The sequence below is a fragment of the Acromyrmex echinatior genome, chromosome 11 (genome assembly GCF_024713525.1).
Source record: "Acromyrmex echinatior isolate Ae372 chromosome 11, ASM2471352v2, whole genome shotgun sequence".
Lineage (NCBI taxonomy): Eukaryota > Metazoa > Arthropoda > Insecta > Hymenoptera > Formicidae > Acromyrmex > Acromyrmex echinatior.
The window spans coordinates 13786744-13806457 of NC_141862.1; the positions used below are offsets into that span (position 1 = coordinate 13786744).

At 32.4% G+C, this 19714-nt stretch overlaps 5 protein-coding genes and 1 long non-coding RNA gene across 7 annotated transcripts; 2 read left to right on the top strand and 4 right to left on the bottom strand.

The window, feature by feature from the left end:
* Window positions 1-499: 499 nt before the first annotated feature.
* LOC147908181 (uncharacterized) lies at window positions 500-4059 on the bottom strand. Its single transcript, XR_015546812.1, has 4 exons — window positions 3616-4059; window positions 3148-3500; window positions 2724-2860; window positions 500-2179 (listed from the first exon to the last, which is right to left on the bottom strand). It is a non-coding gene; the product is annotated as an uncharacterized LOC147908181 (long non-coding RNA).
* Window positions 3222-6967, top strand: LOC105149779 (coiled-coil domain-containing protein 22 homolog). Its single transcript, XM_011062433.2, has 8 exons — window positions 3222-3362; window positions 4054-4225; window positions 4301-4601; window positions 4677-4921; window positions 5281-5697; window positions 5774-6214; window positions 6296-6483; window positions 6590-6967. The coding sequence occupies exons 1-7, from the start codon at window positions 3313-3315 to the stop codon at window positions 6413-6415; spliced, it is 1746 nt and encodes a 581-aa protein (XP_011060735.1). The 5' UTR covers window positions 3222-3312; the 3' UTR covers window positions 6416-6483; window positions 6590-6967.
* On the bottom strand, window positions 6957-8872 carry LOC105149778 (uncharacterized). 2 transcript variants are annotated; one of them, XM_011062431.2, is made up of 3 exons: window positions 8335-8872; window positions 7543-8241; window positions 6957-7442 (listed from the first exon to the last, which is right to left on the bottom strand). In XM_011062431.2, the coding sequence occupies exons 1-3, from the start codon at window positions 8608-8610 to the stop codon at window positions 7146-7148; spliced, it is 1272 nt and encodes a 423-aa protein (XP_011060733.1). In that variant the 5' UTR covers window positions 8611-8872; the 3' UTR covers window positions 6957-7145. The 2 variants fall into 2 exon arrangements, with proteins under 2 accessions (XP_011060733.1, XP_011060731.1); XM_011062429.2 differs by having other exon boundaries at window positions 7543-8872.
* Window positions 8873-9480: 608 nt separating this feature from the next.
* On the top strand, window positions 9481-10760 carry LOC105149780 (uncharacterized protein F58A4.6). Its single transcript, XM_011062434.2, has 3 exons — window positions 9481-10153; window positions 10223-10337; window positions 10409-10760. The coding sequence occupies exons 1-3, from the start codon at window positions 9786-9788 to the stop codon at window positions 10703-10705; spliced, it is 780 nt and encodes a 259-aa protein (XP_011060736.1). The 5' UTR covers window positions 9481-9785; the 3' UTR covers window positions 10706-10760.
* A 94-nt stretch (window positions 10761-10854) lies between these two features.
* Window positions 10855-14935, bottom strand: LOC105149781 (bleomycin hydrolase). The gene is made up of 4 exons (XM_011062435.2): window positions 14683-14935; window positions 13935-14245; window positions 12028-12855; window positions 10855-11782 (listed from the first exon to the last, which is right to left on the bottom strand). The coding sequence occupies exons 1-4, from the start codon at window positions 14690-14692 to the stop codon at window positions 11567-11569; spliced, it is 1365 nt and encodes a 454-aa protein (XP_011060737.1). The 5' UTR covers window positions 14693-14935; the 3' UTR covers window positions 10855-11566.
* Window positions 14936-15215: 280 nt separating this feature from the next.
* Window positions 15216-19638, bottom strand: POLDIP2 (DNA polymerase delta interacting protein 2). Its single transcript, XM_011062436.2, has 6 exons — window positions 19265-19638; window positions 17041-17196; window positions 16844-16946; window positions 16174-16515; window positions 15871-16076; window positions 15216-15664 (listed from the first exon to the last, which is right to left on the bottom strand). The coding sequence occupies exons 1-6, from the start codon at window positions 19354-19356 to the stop codon at window positions 15556-15558; spliced, it is 1008 nt and encodes a 335-aa protein (XP_011060738.1). The 5' UTR covers window positions 19357-19638; the 3' UTR covers window positions 15216-15555.
* Window positions 19639-19714: the final 76 nt, after the last annotated feature.

The following is a 19714-nucleotide window of genomic DNA, read 5'->3' on the forward strand; positions in this document are numbered from 1 at the left end:
GGCGGCCATTCAAGACGTTGGGTAATCGATATTCTTACTTTTTTTCATTCAATACAAAGAGAAGAAGTTACATTTAATCTAACTTTATCCAAAACAGACAGTGTACAGCGAATGCATTCTATTTCATTTAAATCGTGCATTACTACACTTTTTACATTCCTATGTACATTTGTGTTAAAATGTGTTAAGCAATTAGAAAGCTCCATGTTTTCTCACGATATGATAAAGTTACCAGTCCTCGTTTCCCGAAGACAATCCTTAGATTTTTATATATCATTAATAGTAATTTGAAAACATTTTTAATACTATTCCGGTTTATATAGTACAATTTATTAAACTGCAGAATAAAACAATATATATATATATATATAAAACAATATATATATATAAAATAAGTGAATAAAATTCTTCCATAAAAATATTTTAATTGATTTGCGATAGTGGGAGGTCCACGTTAGAAGGAGTAATATATTAGTAGAATAACATAATCACGATTACATATCAAAATTTTTTTTTTATTTTGGTTATGGTAGATTCTATGTACTTTGCTAGCAAGATTTGTAGTAAATCTATACATAATATTTCCTAAATATAAGAGTAATATAATGATGACACACACACATTTCCGACAAGCATTTTGTGTAATTTTAAATAAAAGATCTTGAAATAACATAATCAAAGAGAGTGAATTAAGGAACAATAACAAATTTGCATATACAATTGCAGTGCGATTATGGTTCATTCAAATAAAATTATTCAAATCGCTTGATTAGCCCACATAGCGAAAGGCCTTCACGAGAAATTTTCTGTAACGACATTCGCTAATGCAACATTATTAAATTATCTCTTGTTAGTATAGAGAACCGTTAAGTAAAAAGTTCATATTGTACTCATAACGTGTATTTGACACACATATAAATTTTTGAAAGTTTCTGCAGAAACTAAATTCGTATAAATTTAACCGATAATTTCTTTAAATAATTTTTTATATTGTCATCATTTGTATTTTGTATGAAATCTTTTTAAAAATTTAATAAAAAAATTTTATATTATCTAAATAATTTGAATTGATTAATAATAATAATTTAATATATTATTTAATTTATTCTATGTATAAGTTAGACAATGTGAATAAAATTAAATAAAAAGTTTATATATTTTATATAAAAAATTTTGAAGTATAATTAAAAAGATTTCACAGCCGTTTGAATAACTTAAATATTTTAAATTCAATATTTCACATAAAATACAAAGAATAGAATTGTTTAAGATTCTTTAATAAAATTCTTTAGTAAAATGTCGAAAATTTTGGGTGCCTCACCCATCAGAGATTTTTCGCGTTCGCCATTCGAATTCATTAAACTACAGTTCCCTTGAGTGTTGATAAACTCTAAAGAATAAGAATGCAACCACTATTAAATACAAAATAAGCGAACCTCTGCCCTCGAAGAGGCTCTAAAGCTAAAACTGGAAATCCATCTGTTATCACGGAATATAGAATTGATTGTGAACATGAATTTAAATGGAAAAATACAATCATCTTAGATAAAGAAAGATATCTGAGAAGAAGTTAACGAAATGATGCTTCACATCAAGAAAACAGTTTAAATTAAAAAACTGATATTGTGAGTTCCTATGCCACGTTTATTTCAACATTTAAATAAAATTTGACATATTTAGTACATAGTGACATATTTAATTTAATTTAATTTATTGTAGTTGTCTATTTATATACATTTTTAAATCATGATTTCTTTTTGACACTATAAAGACAATCTGTTTGTTATTCGACAATGTTTCAATGTTCTGACTCATGCTACAACTATCATTTCAAAGTTATATTCTGTAAGCGCAAGTTCTCTTAACGATTTGTCTCAATATTTCTTTTTGAATGTATTTAATGTGTGATTCCAAGATTGCAGCTCAAGATGAGTCCTTTGAACATTTTTATTTATAACGTTCAATAGATTAATTCAGTACGTCATTCATTAGTGATCATTTAGCCGCTATTAATTGAAAAAGAGGCTTCACAATGATGAAATTAAAGAGGTTCTCTAGGCTACATTCTTGGAATTGAACACGCGAATTGCAAGTGCGAATGTTGAAACTAATATTTGAACATCGTTGATGACTCGAAACGGAGCCGAAACGTTCGATTTTGTATAAACACATGTAAGATCTACAAAATACAATTTTTATATAAAATAAAATATTTTTATATTTAATAATTTATATTTAAAATATTATAAAATAAAATATTTCAATATATCTCTGTTTAAAAAGTCCCTGTTTAAAAAGTAGAACACAGTTCTCCGAGTGATATCTTGAAAGCACCCTTACGATGTAGGTTATAATTATAAGAAATTATTCCATGTAACACCGTCTTAAAGGTACTCAAAGGACGCCTGCATGATAAGAATGCCTTCAAGATGCCGCTCGAAGAACTGTGTTCTGTGACTTTTTAGAGATACTTGAAATATTTTATTTTAATTTTACTTCTTTTTTTACGCCATTATCTTTCGTATCTTTTTTTCTGCAAAATATACTCGACGCTTTTTTTTACATTTTTAATGTGTTTTCCGATAAATTTTACGAATTTTTTGCTAAGTATTAGTTTCATTATCATTTCATATATTTATAAAATGATTTGATATAAAGATATTGTATTATAAATTTTTTTGTTCCTAAGATGAAAAGTGAAAAGTGAAAAATTTCTCCATTACCTTCAATGGTTAAAATGTTCATTTTTTACTTTCCATCCTAAGAATAAAGTTTCATGATTGATACCCTGAATTCATCCGCTGTCAGAAAATTCGCAAAAATGCCTCCGATTGGCAGTATTGAAATGTTGCCACGCCACCTGTCAACAAATACACACGTATGTACAGTGCAGTGCATTAATTCGTTGGGTCATAGTGACGGCCTGACTTATCGAAAATAAGAAAATGCAGTACTAAAAAGTTGATAAAAAATTCTGAAAGAATTCTTAGAGTTCTATGAGAAGAAAATAAATGATTTTTGTCTCTTGCAGTTTTTCTGTAAAGTTGATAGTATTTGAATAAAAAATAAACGTCGATAAGTCGGGCCGCTACTGTGACCCAGCGAATTAATACACTGCAGTGCATACATACATAAATACATACATACCATACACCTGACACACAGGCGCGTGCTGTGCAAATGTCCGCTCGCGAGCGCTTGTCACGCTCGCCGGAAGGTTAGATCCTGATGATTAAATCGAGCCGGACCTTATAAACACGCGATACAACGGGGCGGTAGCGGCGCCTCAGAGTTTTCATCTTTTTACGTAGGATGGAGGAGATCGACAATATAATAATTCACTCGTTGCGACAAATAGGCTGGTAAGTGTCCAGATTCAGCGGCTCCGATCGGTTCGCCACTGATTTTTTTCCTTGCGGCGGCGATAAGGTGGGCGGTGTTTCGGCGATATCCTCGCGAATAGAGGCATCGCGCACGTGAGCTCATCCGCACGATCATGTCTTTTGACATCATTGAATCGTTGATTTCGAAACAGACGAAAATTATTGAGTTAATACTCAGAAAAATATTAATATAACACGAAAAGCCTTATAAAAATAAGAATGACATAGATACCTTCTATCTTCTTATTTTGAAGAAACTCCAGAAGATGCCACGAGTCGCCTATGACTCCTACATTTCTCAGTTCGCGAGATATTTTATCTTATAAGTATAAAAATGAAATAGACGATATTTTCTCTATCTTCTTGCTTTAGAGAAATTTTATAATGTGCCACAAAGTTGATTGTATGTCTGTTTTTATTGCTGAAGTAGAATGAAATAGATACCTACTGCCTTTTCGCCTTAGATAAATTTTATAACATCCCATAAGTCTCTCGAGTATAAGTCTATTTTTTTATAGCTGAACTAGTATGCACTTTTTTTACTTGAAGTGAAATAGGTATATATTTGGCAAAAGCAAGAAAGAAAATTCTAACGCAGTGATAAATGAACCCCTCTTGATTCTTGTGTTTCTTAGTTCCTTGATTATTACAAGTAAATATTTCTTTTCAGTGACATTGAAGAGAACATAACGAATCTTAGTAGCTTTAACACTGAACTAGTTGTGGAAGCCACTGTAAGATGCTTAGAAGCAATAAGGCCGGGTTTAGGTTTGTCTACTATATTACCTGTAAATATGGCAGCGCGCTTTCGACTGGGCGCTACTCTTGCACAAACATGCATGGTAAATATATTTTGTCTTAGACCAAAATATATTCATGTGGTTTTGCTTATTTCCATTATCTAATCAAAATTATAGGAGCTTGGATACAGAGGTGACATCGGTTATCAGACATTCCTATATAACTCAGAAGCAGATCTGCGAAGAGTATTTATGTTTCTCATTGAAAAACTGCCAAAGGAGACTGAGAAAACCGTAAACGAATCCATCAGTAAAGTCGCTTTATTAGAGAAATCGGTAGCATCTACAATATCCCAAGGACTCTCCATACCATGGTTACCGCATTATTGTCATAAACAGGGATTTAGGAATAGAGGAAGAGCGAATGACCCTTATGTGTCTGTAAATATCGAAGTACCAATAGCAAATATCGAAGATGGTAATGCAATATTAATATTACTTGGATTACTTTTGCCAGATAATGTTAATGCAATGACGACCGTTATTATTGCAGATTATAAAGACTATTGTATGCGCTATTTACAACCAGTGCCTGAACAAATGCAAGACATTGCGTGCTTTTTACCTTCAATGATATTGTACAATGCAAAAGCGCTTAATACTTCTCCGACAGATATTATGGAACGCATAAATTGGCTTAATAGCCAACACTCTGAAAAACCTGCTTATTCTAATGCGTATAATATTGTTAAAGAGTTTAGCAAATTCTCGTCAGAGAAGAAGACACAAACTTCAACAGTAAGCATACAAGATATTCTTATCTTGTATATATACTTTATAGCTGATTAGTTGCTTTCCGTTTTCATATAAGTGATACTGAATCTAAAATTATACGAGTATTTTATACTCGGATAATGACGTCAGTACTCGCTTACATTGGTATTTTTATACCTACAAGACAAGTTTATAATCTCACTTTTAATATGAGTTAACAAGACTGAATAAAGCATACGGTTGAGCCTCACTTGCCAGAACGAAAAGGAAACGTGCATTCAACTGAGTTATGATATCACAAATAAGAATTATCTAAATTTTGATATAAATGGAAAATAACTATTATATATTTTACATATTCGTTACGATCATTAAATTTTTAGGAATCTCAGGTGAAACCAGAATCTACAATGCATCCAGTGCTTCCAGATCAAGAAACATTAAGAAATCAGGCGAAACAGGAAGTTGAAACAGAAAAGATGAAAGCAGAATGTGAAAGTCTTAGAATAAATATAGAAGAATTACAAAACGAAATTAAAAAATTGACCACCAGATTAGCTCAAGCAACAATAACTGGTCAAAATGAAGAGAAGGAATTAAAAATCAATGAGGAACAAAAAAAAATCAAAGCAAAAGCATACGAACTCCTTCAAGATGGGCCAGAGAATGTAAAGAAATTGGAATCTGCAATTGAGGCTAGTACAAGCAAATTGATTAATTTAGCAAATCAATGGGAAAAACATAGGGTGCCCTTAATCATGAAATATAGACAAGAAAGAGAGAAGCATTCCACAAAAGCAGTAAGTATACAAAATTAAGTAAATTTTGAGATAAGAGTCATTTATATTTAAAAAAATGATTACATTTTTATTATAGAACGCGAGCCAAAAGAAACTGGACGAGATAAAATTGTTAAAAGAGAAGGAAAAAGAACTTCAAGAAGAATGTCGGAATAAAGACCAACAGTATTCACAGTTGGTCGCAGAAGTTCAGAAACTTCCTAAGGAAGTAAATAGATCTGCATACACCCAACGAATTTTAGAAATAATAAATAATGTCAGGAAACAGAGAGATGAGATAAGCAAGGTTCTGGCAGATACTCGTGAAATTCAAAAGGAAATCAATACGCTTACCGGAAGATTGGAGAGATCCTTTACCGTCGTAGATGAATTAATATTCAGAGATGCAAGAACAAACGAAGCTTCGCGGAAGGCTTACAAATTATTAGCGACGTTACATTCAGACTGTAATGAACTTGTAAGTTTAGTTGAAGAAACAGGTGCGACAATACGAGAAATCAGAGATTTGGAAGAACAGGTAAGATGCAATGATAGAAGGATTAAGAAAAGTAGGTTTATGTAGCCCAGAAAATTAACATTCAATCTAACATTTATTCAGATCGATTCCGAGTCCGCGAAAAACGTCGGTGCTAATTTGGAAAGAATAACTGCCGATTTAAAACAAATGAAACAAGAAACCGCCGCATTAACCGCACAACTTCAAAGTAAAGCCTCGTGATTGTTATGTACAGTACAGCGTCATTTTGCGAATTGTAATGTTCAGGACCAGATGGGAGTTTAATACAGGTATGAAACTCATTTTTTACGATAATTGTGTAGAGAAATATTTAAACATATTGAATTCTCTATAAGATAACCTAAATTATAAAGACATTTTTTTACTGTTTTACAGAATATAAACGAATACGATCGAATGCATTAAAGACCAAACATTTTTTAGCTACGCAACCAACAGAATATCACGCGATATTGCTCGTGAGAGTCTCCACGAATCTACTAAGTTAACTGTAAACAAACGTGCCTTGGTCTGGAGTCGTCAGGCATTAGGCTTTTATTAGCCTCGGGCCAAGAGTATAAAACATGCTATTAACATCAATGCTCAAAGAGACATTATTTATTATAAAGCCTAATAATTTTTTAGTATCGAGTTCAACTTTCGTATCTCTCGCAACTTGAAGATCTGACTTGCGGCTGTAAATAAAATAATTGCTAAAACATCACTTTCAAACAAAGAACATGTACAAAATATAGAATGTGTATAAGGGTAAAATCAACGTTTAATATTTTATACTCTCCTTGAAAATTACTTTCATAAGATAAATATATATGAGACACACACACACACACACACATAATATCAAAGTACAATGAGACAACAGTTCCGATTTTTTTTTGTTCTGATTCTCTATACATATGTGTATATGTCCTTTTTTTTATATAATACACTTTTATTTCTTACTTTTAATGTCCGGTGGTATGTAGGACTCTGTAGTAATTAACTTTCTTAAATGCTTTGCACTATTGTGCATGGCATGAATACGTTCATCTTGTTTGCGTTCTTTTTCTTGTATTTCTTCTATTTTCAATTCAATTTCTTCCTCTTTATCAAAGAATGTCAAGAATTGTTCTCTCTTTTCTAAATCTTCCTTTATTTTCTTGATATTATTAATTCTTCTTTCTTTGTCTATTTCTTTCATTTGCGCTTCTAATACTGAAATTCTTTTATGTTCCCAATCGAGATAAGCCTGAAAATTCAGAGTATATTTGGCAATTTTATAATTTATTGTATATATTGATATTAAGTAATTAAATTCAAAAAAAATTATTTTTATTAATATTTATTACCTGACATTGTTTAGAAATATCCTTTTCAGCTTCCTCATTTATAGCCGCTTTAACAAGATTCTCTATCGCTTCAATAAAGCTTTCTTTAAGATTTTGTTTCTCCTTCAATATAGACAATTGAGCCTCCACAAGTTTGAACTTTTCAGCATCTTGATCTTGGAGTCCACTATTATCTTTTGATATTAATTCAAATACATCTTCGTAAACTATTTTGTCTTGCTTCATCTCTAACCATTTCTTTATTAAGTTTAATACATCGTCATACTTCTTATACAATATCAAGCCTCTTAATTGGCAAGATCTCCCTATAGCATCTGTTCTATGCTTCCCCTGAAAGTTTAGAGTCTTGCCAACAAGATCTTTCGGATCAGTGAGATCAAAATGATCGTCAAAGTATGAATTTCTTAGATATCCTACACGTACTTTCACTTCCTCTGAAGTATCTACTGGAACCTCGGGTTTCTTCCAATCATCAGGATTTTCTAGATATCTATGACATGCATATAAGCACAATGCATTAGTGATAGGATGACCTGCATCTTCCTGCAACATGACTAAACTTGCCACTTTTGCAGCAGAAGTATAATCCTTCCTATTTATTAAGTGATCCATGAGCATGTTGTAGTCGAAATAATCAGGAAAAATACCATAATTTAATCTGTCATTTAGCACTTCAAGCAATTCTTGGATGTTATTGTGCTGCAAGAAATATCGTATTACCGCATGATGTGTGGAATCCAGTATATTCGTTGTTTCTACAGATTGCCTGAGATTATGCAAAATCTTTATCACCTCATCGACATACAGATTGTCAGTGACACTGTTGACAAAGATGTCGACGTCGACGGCGCTAACTTTGCCGATGCTTCCATACTTTTGTTCTATCTGGACGTACATCGACGCCGATTCGATCTTCTGTAACAGCGGCGATTCCAGCCTACGACTCCATGTTTCCTCGCAGCGATACGCCTCCGACAAGAATAGCCTTCTTTGCACTCGCGTCACAGGATCCTTAGAACCACGATGAACCCGGCAAAGTTTGTGACCAAGTCTGAACGTTTTTAGCATCTTGATTATTAGATTATCCGTATATAATCACATAACCTTATTATGGGTAATGCAACAGCCGATCCTTTCCTGTCTCCTTCTTTGAATCCACGTTTTTAGAATCTTTTAAATTATCACTTTTCTATTTTTTTCATTAATTTAATATTCAGATTTCTGTTACCTTTGATCACAGATCAACAGTTTACCACGCTCTCATGATAGAGGCATAGAGGTTATGTTATATGGCTCTTTTGTATAAAGAGCCGTTTACAATGAAAATAAGTGTAAGGGTAAATCCATACAACTTGCATAGCCGCATAAACGTATGCATAAAGAAAATTATCCAATTGCATTTCTCATATGAAGACGCACGTAAAATATGATTGGATAATTTTCTTTATGCGTACGTTTATGCAGCTATGCAAGTTTGTGTGGGTATAAATAAATTGCAAGCCATAAGAAATTGAGCAATCATAATAGAATGTGAGGAGAATAACAGATTATGATTGATTATCTTCTTGATGCTTCCATGGATGCTTTCTATATAACTAATCTGTGCTTCGCGGGTTTTCTCCATGTCTTGGTCCATTCTTGATGAACGTTTCGTATCAGGCTGCTCCTCGTCCTAATGAAGTGGACTGCAAGGCCCACGAAACGTTGGCACATCAAGAATGGACCAAGACATGGAGAAAACCCGTGAAGCACAGATTAGTTTTATTATGATTAATTTTTTACAGCTGAACATTCACGTACTTTTCAATTTTTTTCACATGCTCATCATTTGATTGGTGCCGCCATTTTTTATCAAGCCAATCAAAAATAAGACAAAATTAACCAGATTCTCATTTCTAGGGATACTAGCTGCAAATGGGTTGAAATTCGCATCATTGATTTAACAGCTGGCTAAACTAGAGGAATTTTATGTTTACACTCCTCGCGTACGATTCTTTCATTTCTATCGAGCGGTCATGGACGCATTGGAGAATGATTCAAGCAATTGCCAATGGAATTTAGAAGTTCAAGTACAAATTTGCTTGCAAAGCTCAATTTTAGATAATCCTCGAATTGTGAAAATATCTAATAGCTCCAAATACATTTTCGTTAATGGACTCTGTAAATGGATTCTATCAGTGTCATGAAGAGTCCAATGCAATAATACTGCAAAATATATAGAATTTCGTAAATTAAGACAAAATATGAATAATCGCATACGATTTATTGTATATAGAGACCGTATGATTTTTGATGATGTCACGGTCAAATTACATAGTGTATTTAGGTATACAGAACATAGTGAATGGTTTACACAATTTCTAGAGGATAATGATGAGTTTTGTATATGTAGATTTACAAAACCAGTTTGTCTATGCAAAAAAGGACTCAATTCCTACTTCGTCTCAGCCTATATTTCAATGATATCAAAGTCATACGTTTATCGTAAGAGTGCTATGACAGTGTTGAAACATTTTCAGACAGCATGTGACAAGCCATTTAAAGAAGAACATTCGCTTATAATACTTATAAGATTGAGAATACCAAAAAGTCAATTCCTGGATTACAAATGGCAAGTTTTGTAGTGATTTTACAACACTAATTTAAACTGTTATAGTCTTTTACATTTATCCTTTCTTAGGAGTGAAAAATTAATGCAAATGGTTGTAGAAAGACAAGAAGTTGATCATGCTATGTCTTGGCTGTCCACGCTTGGAGGAGCGTTTTCTGCATTGGGGGAAGAATTTGATCACTGCGTAAGTTACTGTTGGCTTTTTTGTCAAATTATGTAATATGCTTTTACTAATCTGACATATCTTGTACACAGGCTAAAATGGCAGGCAAAATTTCAGTGAAGCAGTTTGAATTGGCAATGCGCCTTGACAATCCTCTCCTTGTTGCCCGTTGCAGATTGTATGCTGCCTTAAGTTTCATTCAATGTGGCAATTTTACTACACCTAAGTACATGATACAGAGAATTTACAATTTTGCACTCAAAGAAAAGGACGTTCGTCTCCAAAACATGTGTCTGGGTGTATGGGCCAAATTGCGATATAGTTACAAGCAATACAAACAGCAAAAGAAATCTTTGTTGAAATCTTTGCATATATCTTCAAAAATTTAGGAAATTTACTATCTGCATTTTGTAAGCATGTTGATAATATATTATTTTACAAACATATTGGTCCTAAAATTTCTTTAACATTATCTTTTCGATTAAAAAATTAAATTATTGAATGTAAAGTAGTAGGAAAGTAATAAATTTAAAACAGCTTATTGAGCAAAAATTTTTAATTATATCGGCAAGTTTTTATTAAATTTTACATATCTATCTATATTATTTCTTTCTCTCTATTGCTTTATTATGTAATGTGTACATGTGCGAATTTTTAAAATTAACATGCACAGAAATACGAGCGCTTCTATACTATATTATACAATACAGCATTTAAATAAGAAATTTGTTAAATCGCAGGTATATAATATGACGGGAAATTGTTTGCATAGTCTATATTATTTTTGTTTATAAGAGATATAGTTTTTCACGCATGTTAAAAACGAAGTACTGAAACAACCATTTAGTTATTCATAAATGATAAATTATGTTAAAAACAGATACATTATTGCCTACAAATAAAGTACGCGATACAACGTAATATACTTCCGTTTTTATCGGAAACTGCGGTTTTTTAACGCATGCGTTAAACGATAGTTATTTCGTGATTTCAAATATGGTAACTCATGTATTCAGTCTTGATGATTAACTAAACGTTGCCCTCGTATACTGTAATAAACAAAATGGACTTAATACAAAGCCACTTATCAATACTGCTGCATTCTCTTGTATAAGGTATAAAATATTGGTATATTTGTACAATCACTGCCCCCGGAATTTTTATTAAATATTTCGTTTTCTCGAGTTATGCTTGAAATGTTTTGTAAAATAAAACGGCTTGCCATCGCATTTAGTTAAATCACTTTAACATCAATGAGCGAGCGTGCCCATAGGATCCCAGGCAGGTAAAACGATTGGTTCCTGATTGAATACAGCCATCACGTCCGCAGGAACGTATTTTTTATCTACGACCGCCTCAAAGACAAAATTAGCGAACCACTCGGTTGTCACAACCTGGTAACCCTTTTGACCATGATCCTCGCCCCATGAATTCTCTATCCGGAACTTCTTTATTTTACCTTCTCGCTGAAACAGAATAATATTCGTATATTAGATAAATCATTGCAACATTGAACAGAAAAGGCAATTTTTTGCAACTGTTTTTTAATATAATTGGTTTATATATTTAGATTCAATAAGAATCTAATAGCAAGATCAATCATATTAAAGAATTTTACAATAATTATAAAATTTTTTTTTATTGAACTGTTAATAAAAATTGCTTAAATTTGATATATTCAATATAGAAAAAAATATTGGAAAATATTTACATCTATTGAAACAGCCGTAAATGCCATTGCGTGTACCATCATAGAATCTCCATAAAGCAATCTATCGGCTTTAGAAAGCCCAAGGTGAATGTCGGTGCCGAACATTAGTTCGAAATTGTAAGTGTTTATATCATGAATACCATGTTTATCTATTAATCTTTTGTTAACATCACAACCAAACCAAACAGGCTCGTTATCTTTGATACTCTCGGCGCACAGTTTCATCAGTAATTCCACTGGCTGATTATTGTAGCGAGTAGTTTTCCCACTCACGACATTTCCCAGGCAATCTACGGTATAGAGTTTCCCATAAGGATTGCCCGGTCGTGGATCGGTTACCAGGCATACTTTATCGTTTACATTGTAATATGGTTTCACGCAATTCTCGTAAAACTCTAGTGGCGTGATCGGACCCACGCAGTTGTAATTCTTCGACTTGTCATAATATTCCCATGTAATCTTCTCAGAAGGTACACCCAAACAGATGCCGATTATCCGATAGATTACCGTCATCTGCTCATTTATTCGTGTCTTCAGCTCATCATCAGACGCACCGTTGTCGATCATGTCTCGCAGAGCCTTGGCATATTCTCTCAGCTTGCTTTTCAGCAGGCTATTCATACGAACGCTAGACTCACAGCTGTATGATTCCGGAAAACACGTTTTCGGCACAACACCGTGTCTAGTTATCAGATTCACAATCATGTCCCATTGGCCACCATCACAGGTAGGATCGGTCAACAGGAAATTGACTAAACGGCCCTCGACTGCCTCACCGCGCTTCGCAGTGTTTACGATATTGTGCAAGAAGTAATTGCAACGTTCTATCTACAAAAGAAATACAGCAGGCTGCAATGTTATAACAATAAAATGAACAATGACGGTGTTTGCAACCAACGACATATATATATAAATCAAGTATGCTTTTGTTCTAATAGAGAGTTAAGTTGAGTTTAAATAACTATTGGAATTCAGTACTTTTTTACTCTAACTGTAAAAGGCACGTTCTTTTCAGCTAATTTTTTAAAGATAAAGTAACTAGTTACAGTTAGAAGTTAGCGACTTAAAAAAATAACGAGTTAGAGTTAGTTACTTTTCAGTTATTTTTGTTACAGAAAACAACACAGGTAATATTTTGATATTATTAGGACCAATAAAGAAAAAGATTTATGTTATTTACATACAATTATATTTAAAAAAAAAGAAAATTAAGCTAAAAACTCATAGAAAAATATAAGGCAGTAAAATATAAACAGCAAGCAAATTAGTCAATCACGATAGAAAATGTAAGACAGTAACTTTACATTCTCTAATGTGATTACTTTGCTTACTACTTATATCTTGCTGTCTTATGATACTCATACAGATAATTTACTTTTATGGGCCGTTCTTTGGGAGCAACATTGCATAAGTAAGCAGTCATACATATACTTCTATTGTGATTAATTTTTTATTTACTACACTGTATTAATCTCATTGTAGATGGCCTTTTAGAAAGAATCAATAGACATTGATAATAAACAAGATTAAACTGTAAAAACACTGTTACTAATGTAATATTTATAAAGATAATTCACTAACACAGAGATAAAGAATCAGTAGCATTAGCAAAATTAAATTACTGTTTGTCTTTTGAACTCCTTTGTCTTATACACAACCAATATAGCAGCACTAACACTACTATTCAGATTCTCCAATCACATTAAATTGATAAATACATTTAAAATATGTAAAATATTAAAATAATTCAAATTATTATTATTTACAAAAAAAATATAAATAAGTTATAATTACAATTGAGAAAAAAGACGAAATTAATTTAAAATTACTAAACTTTAACTGTAATTTAATTACAAATAATTAGTTACTTCCCAACCTCGTATGTCGTGTACTAAAAATGAACAAACCTTATCCCAGAAAAATAGGTAAGCTTGGCTAAACTCAAACTCGTCTAGATTATGCTGTTTCATGAAGCTAGTTCTCATGACGTTTAGGATGGCAAACAGCCAGCATCTTCCAGAATTTTTCTGATTAGTTACAGGCTTGCCCTCAGTCTCAATTTTATGAGTGAAGACATGGTGGGTCTCTTCCAGGATTTTTCTTGAGGCACAAGCCTCAATAGGATTCGTTTTCGTACAGACATTCTGTGCCAATACGTTGCGACTATCAGCATAAAATTTTGCACGTAGCTGATCGAGAACCTCGGGAGTTAATGGACCTGTAGAAAAAAGAAGAGCAACGTTAAATTTAAATTCAAAATTCTACATGGTTTATTTACTTCAATCCATATATTATTATATTGTTTGCGCGTAATACGGGAAAAAAATGCGCTATCAGTATCGTCGTGTAAGTAAACATTCTATTCGAAACAAAGATGCCAACATTCGCGCAATTCGATATGGCAGAAAAGCGGTTCGCGAGTGGCGATTTTGAAATTATTAATAACATTCGAGGGTGTGGCAAGCCGCGAGAGAAAAAGATCGGGCATATTTGGAAAGGTTAAAACTGGTCAATTACATCCTCGCGTCTATCGATTCATCGCGTCTAATCCCAGGCTTTTTTACGCGGGCCAGATGTTTTTCCACGCGCCTCAAACATTTCCATCGCAGCGGTGACATTTTCCTAATCTACTTAGAGTATCATACGCAAACTTACAAACAACCATCGTAACGGATGCGGCAAGCACACCTAGGCGACGCCAAAAACAGCCAAGTCAATGATCGCGTTGTAGCTCCAACGCCTCCAACTGCTCGGCTTCGAGCTTTAGGCTGCGTTTATGGAAACGGCGCACCTCGCTTTTATCCCGTGATCGATAGACAAAGCAAGATCTATGTCGCTCTATCTCGCTCGCTCCCTCTCCTCTGTGTTCCGCATCTGTCCGTATCGGATGGCCAAAACACGCGATCCATGATTTTTCATTTCGGGGGTGCGGGGGATCTTTTTAAGTGGTTACATAAGACCCTCCCACAGTTTCCTCAGACGCATTCCATGGGATAAATAAACATTTTCGAAGTTCAAAAAAAATTATATAAAACGTAAACAGATCGTAAAAAATTTCTTTCTCGCCTTTTATCATTTTTACGTCTTTTTAATTTTTTCAATTTTTTATTTGATATTTTAATTTTGAATTTTTTCAAGCAAAATCAATTTTATAAAAATAAAATTGCAAAACCCACATTGATTGAGTATTCTTTCTGTATTTACATATTCAATATATTTAAAGAGTTAATTTTTTTACATTTACATGTTATTAAATTTCATTAAAATTAGATGTGTTAGAAAATGAATGTCGAACGCTAGATATGTTCTTATGTATGAGATTACGTAACAGGGTTTTTTTTCCAGAGAAAGTATGTACAGTATAATTTTATTGAAACTATCCGCGAAATTAATTTCCGAGTTATCACAAGATTCACACTTATCAATCATTGATTGTACATGAAGCTATATTATCGTCATCTAATAATTGTTATATATTTATCTAACTAATCATCACTTATAATTATTAAATCATCCTTCGTTAAAGAATCAGATTTCTACATTGGGCGTGGATGGCTCTGCTTTCGATTCTAAGGAGAATGGTGGAATTCTGCAATCAAACGCATATCCGTCTTCTCTTTCCATCCTAAATGTTCCCCTGAAAACAAAATCGTTGAGAACAATTAAGTAAATAACGCCTTTTTTCATTTACAAGAAATTAAGGCTGCAGGAGTTTTGCTTGTAGGAGATACAATCGACAAAAGTATTATTTTATTTTTATTATACATTGATTGTCAATAATTCATAGAACAATATTTGTATCAATGTCTCCTAAAAGCAAAGCAGCCAAGTAATTATACTTACCACATATGACCACTAGGAGCTTGCAAGCTCACATGACTGCTATATTGAAAAGCAGGTAAAGCTTTCGATAGCACAGGTTCTTGACCCACTACACCTCTTCCTCTAACAGTTTCCAACGTACCTGACAAGCTGAATATTCTCCAGTGCCTTTCACGCAATTGCACGCTCAACTCACCTAAATTTTCTAGTCGAATGCAATAACGCCACTGTAAACCAGAAGATATAATGAAGAATTAACGTTTAACTCAATTCTAATCCCTTTCCTAATGGAATAAGATATCTAACTTTATTATATCAACTCACCCAATATACAGAAGTAGTTTGACTCTCCCTGCAACCCATGTAGAACGGTATAACGGTAATGCGAATATTCTCAGTCGTTTCCTTATGTACATCTGATAACTCAAGCCACGGATGATTCTTTTTCTGCCACGTACGAAGGGTCTCCTGCGCCACAAAGCATGGCTCCTTGTCTGGATGATAAATCAGAAATTTATCGAACAGTTCATGCTGAAGCGCCGCTTTCTCGTTTGTGGTATAAGGCAGTACATCCTCGTGAGCGACATAATCTAATCCAGGAATTGCGTACAAGCTGCGACTGCTCTCATGGTTGCCCAAGAAAGTAACTGCCTCTGTTTGAGCACGCTGCAAATAAATAAATATATATATATATATATATATATATATATATATATATATATATTAGGCACATGTTAATCACAGTAATAAAATATTAGGTCAATTCTTTATAGAATGCAATAACATTTTCTTTCTCACTTTTGTGAAACTCTTCAACTATATTTATTTTATTTTACGAGTTTTCAGTCTGAAGACAGGATCTATTTTTTATAACTGAATTAGTGTACACTTTTGGAATAAATATATGAATGATATTACTTGGTAATAATGAGAAAGAAAGTGCAGTCTAGTACAAAAATAAAAAATAGATCTATAATTTCTGAACGTTGCTTACTATATAAGGACAATCACGTTGATCAATCAAAACTTGATAAAATGTATGTGTTCTGCCTTTTACTTCTTTCTCGCCGACACTGTTAAAATTGCTGTTATCCTTTCTGTAATTAAATGTACAAATTATCTGTGCATAATATTTATATACAAAAACAAATAGATATATTTATCCATATAACTATAAATAACTATACATACTCATCCTTCTTATTAGATATATCTCTGTCATATACTCTTGCCAACCATGGAAATAGAATGACACCTCGGTAACCAAAAACTCTGTGTAAAATCAATTGACCTGTTTCATATTTTCCCTGTAACTTTGGTGTTTCTAGTTTGCCGACTTCAGCTAATCTACAAAAACATTTTTTTATTGCAAATATTATTACATAATTAAATATTATCATAAGTGTCTAAAGCTCATGCAATTTTTCATGGTAATCTGTAGTATTTAATTAATTTTAATTTTTAACTGAGAAAAAATTATAAATGATATCACAATGTAAGATACTTAAAGGAACCAACTCTAGGAACAAAGAATAAAAAGAGAGCAATAATGCCATAGGACATAATATAATTTTTAATTTAGATATTGTTAATGATTGTGAATATAATAATAGCTAATTAACTGTGACAAAAAAGTTTTCCACAATAATTATTTAAGTTCTTAAAGGCTTGTTCCATCTTCAGATAAACTATGTGATAATTTATCTATTGGATAAAGAATAAAAAAATAAGAGCATAAGAGAATAAGACAGTGAGCTGAAGTTTATTGAAAAGTGGAACAACCCAATCTAAGTCTTAACTCATAAGAAATTGCCTAATCATAATCAATTATTCTTCTCATATTCAATTGTGATTGGTTAATTTCTTATGGCTTGAAACTTCAAATTTCAGTAATAGCATATTAGAGAAAGCCTCTAATAATAAAAACCAAACAACATCATATGTATACATAAATAACAATTATTCTGTTGCAATTTATTTTCAAATCTAAAAACTGATTCAACTGAGGAATAACTACACCTAATTTTTTATTTTTGTGCTGTTATTTTTCCAAACTAAATTAACTTTAATACCTTTGATAAATTCATAAACAATCTTCTTTGTTTAAGTTTATCAAAAGGCAATCGTGGATGCAAATTTAATAGTGAATTTGGTCACTTGCTTTATACTAGATTAGTGCATAAAAGCTGCTGTAATTGGCAAGATTAAATGTAAAAACATATGAATATTTTAAACGATTAAATACCCAAAATAACATTGTCATATTTATGATGTAAGAATACTAGGTGTATCATTGCGCATAGTGGCGATAGCAATACTGAAAACAACCAATCAAATTTTGGCACTTTCCTGCATGTAATAGTGCTGGCATATTGGAATAGCTAATCAAATTTTGGTCACAATTTACTCTCCTATTGTATATCCTCAGGAATTATACACCTTGTCTCCTTACATCATAGTCATATTATTTAATAGAATATACATATATTATTTCATTGTCAAAGTTGATTATGGATGTTTTCCATTTTGTAACATAAATCAATTCAAATTATTCTATCTTTATTTTTCTCTGCATGACAAGGAATTAAGTGGAAAACACTGTATTATGCCATTTCATTTAGATACTCTATTTAAAGCAGCCTTAGTGAACTGATTTGGAGTACCTTCCATTCAGTGATATAAGTCAACACAAATGTCGTTCTATTTTTCTTTGTATTTCATGAGTAACAAAGGCAGAATAATAGTTGTGTCAAGTTACGTCATTAAATGAAGGCATCCTAATATAATGCGAGTGACTGAATTCACTATGAGTTTATTCTTTTCTGTCCATTGAAACAAGTTGGTTTTATACATTTATGTTTGTTAGTATTTCTTATTGTTAGTTTAATTCCAACTCAACTAACATAAATATAAATACTCTTTATATTTGTATTTCAACAACGCAAATTATTTTAATGAATAATGGCAAATTCAATTGAATGCACTATGATTTACTGATATATTAAAGCTATTATATATTGACAATATGAGTATAAAAGTAAAATGTAAATATTTTGAATTATAAAGTACATGTTTTATTTAACAGCACAATAAAATGTATTAAGGATTTCGCTCATTTCTGTGTTATATCAAACACACATCTTTACATCAATTTGTGTATGGCTTTAATATGCACTGAATGTATCCAATCAAAATCGCTATAAATTGTAACAATATTTTTTCCCCCCTCTTTTTCTCTTCTAAACTAATTCTACATGTAAACAGGGCAAGCAAAAATTGATGTACAACAATCGACGTCATAGTAAGGTCTCCATTCAAAAATGAAGTTCTCTCTTTGTGTCAATAATTAATCGTAACATAGGATAATTCAAATCGCTAAATAATCTATAATTTATTTCGTTGACTTCGTATGTACCTGATGCATCGCACGTATTGCAGATGTATTATGGATGCCTTGAGAAACGATCGTTTCAGGTTACAGCCAACGAGATTTCGCACGAATTCCATGGTTGCCCGAGAATTATCACTGACACCTGATGAGATTTACGTCGCAGGATGGAAAACTGTGGTCGACGGTTGTTGCGTTGACATCTCTACTGATTTTTAGGGATCATTTCAGAATATACCGGAGGTTATACTGTTTATATCGTTGACGAAACGGTGATGGCAGAGGGAGGAAGGAGGAGGGGAAAGTAATAAAAAAATTTTTTTTTAATCGGATATGAGAGAAAGAAGAGTTCGCATATGTTGCATCGAATGCATTGTTTGCATATAATACATTTTGAGCCGGTTTCACCAATGCCAAATTGTTTGGTCAATTTTACTAAATAGCGAATACGATTGGTTAGTTTCACGCTGATTGGTT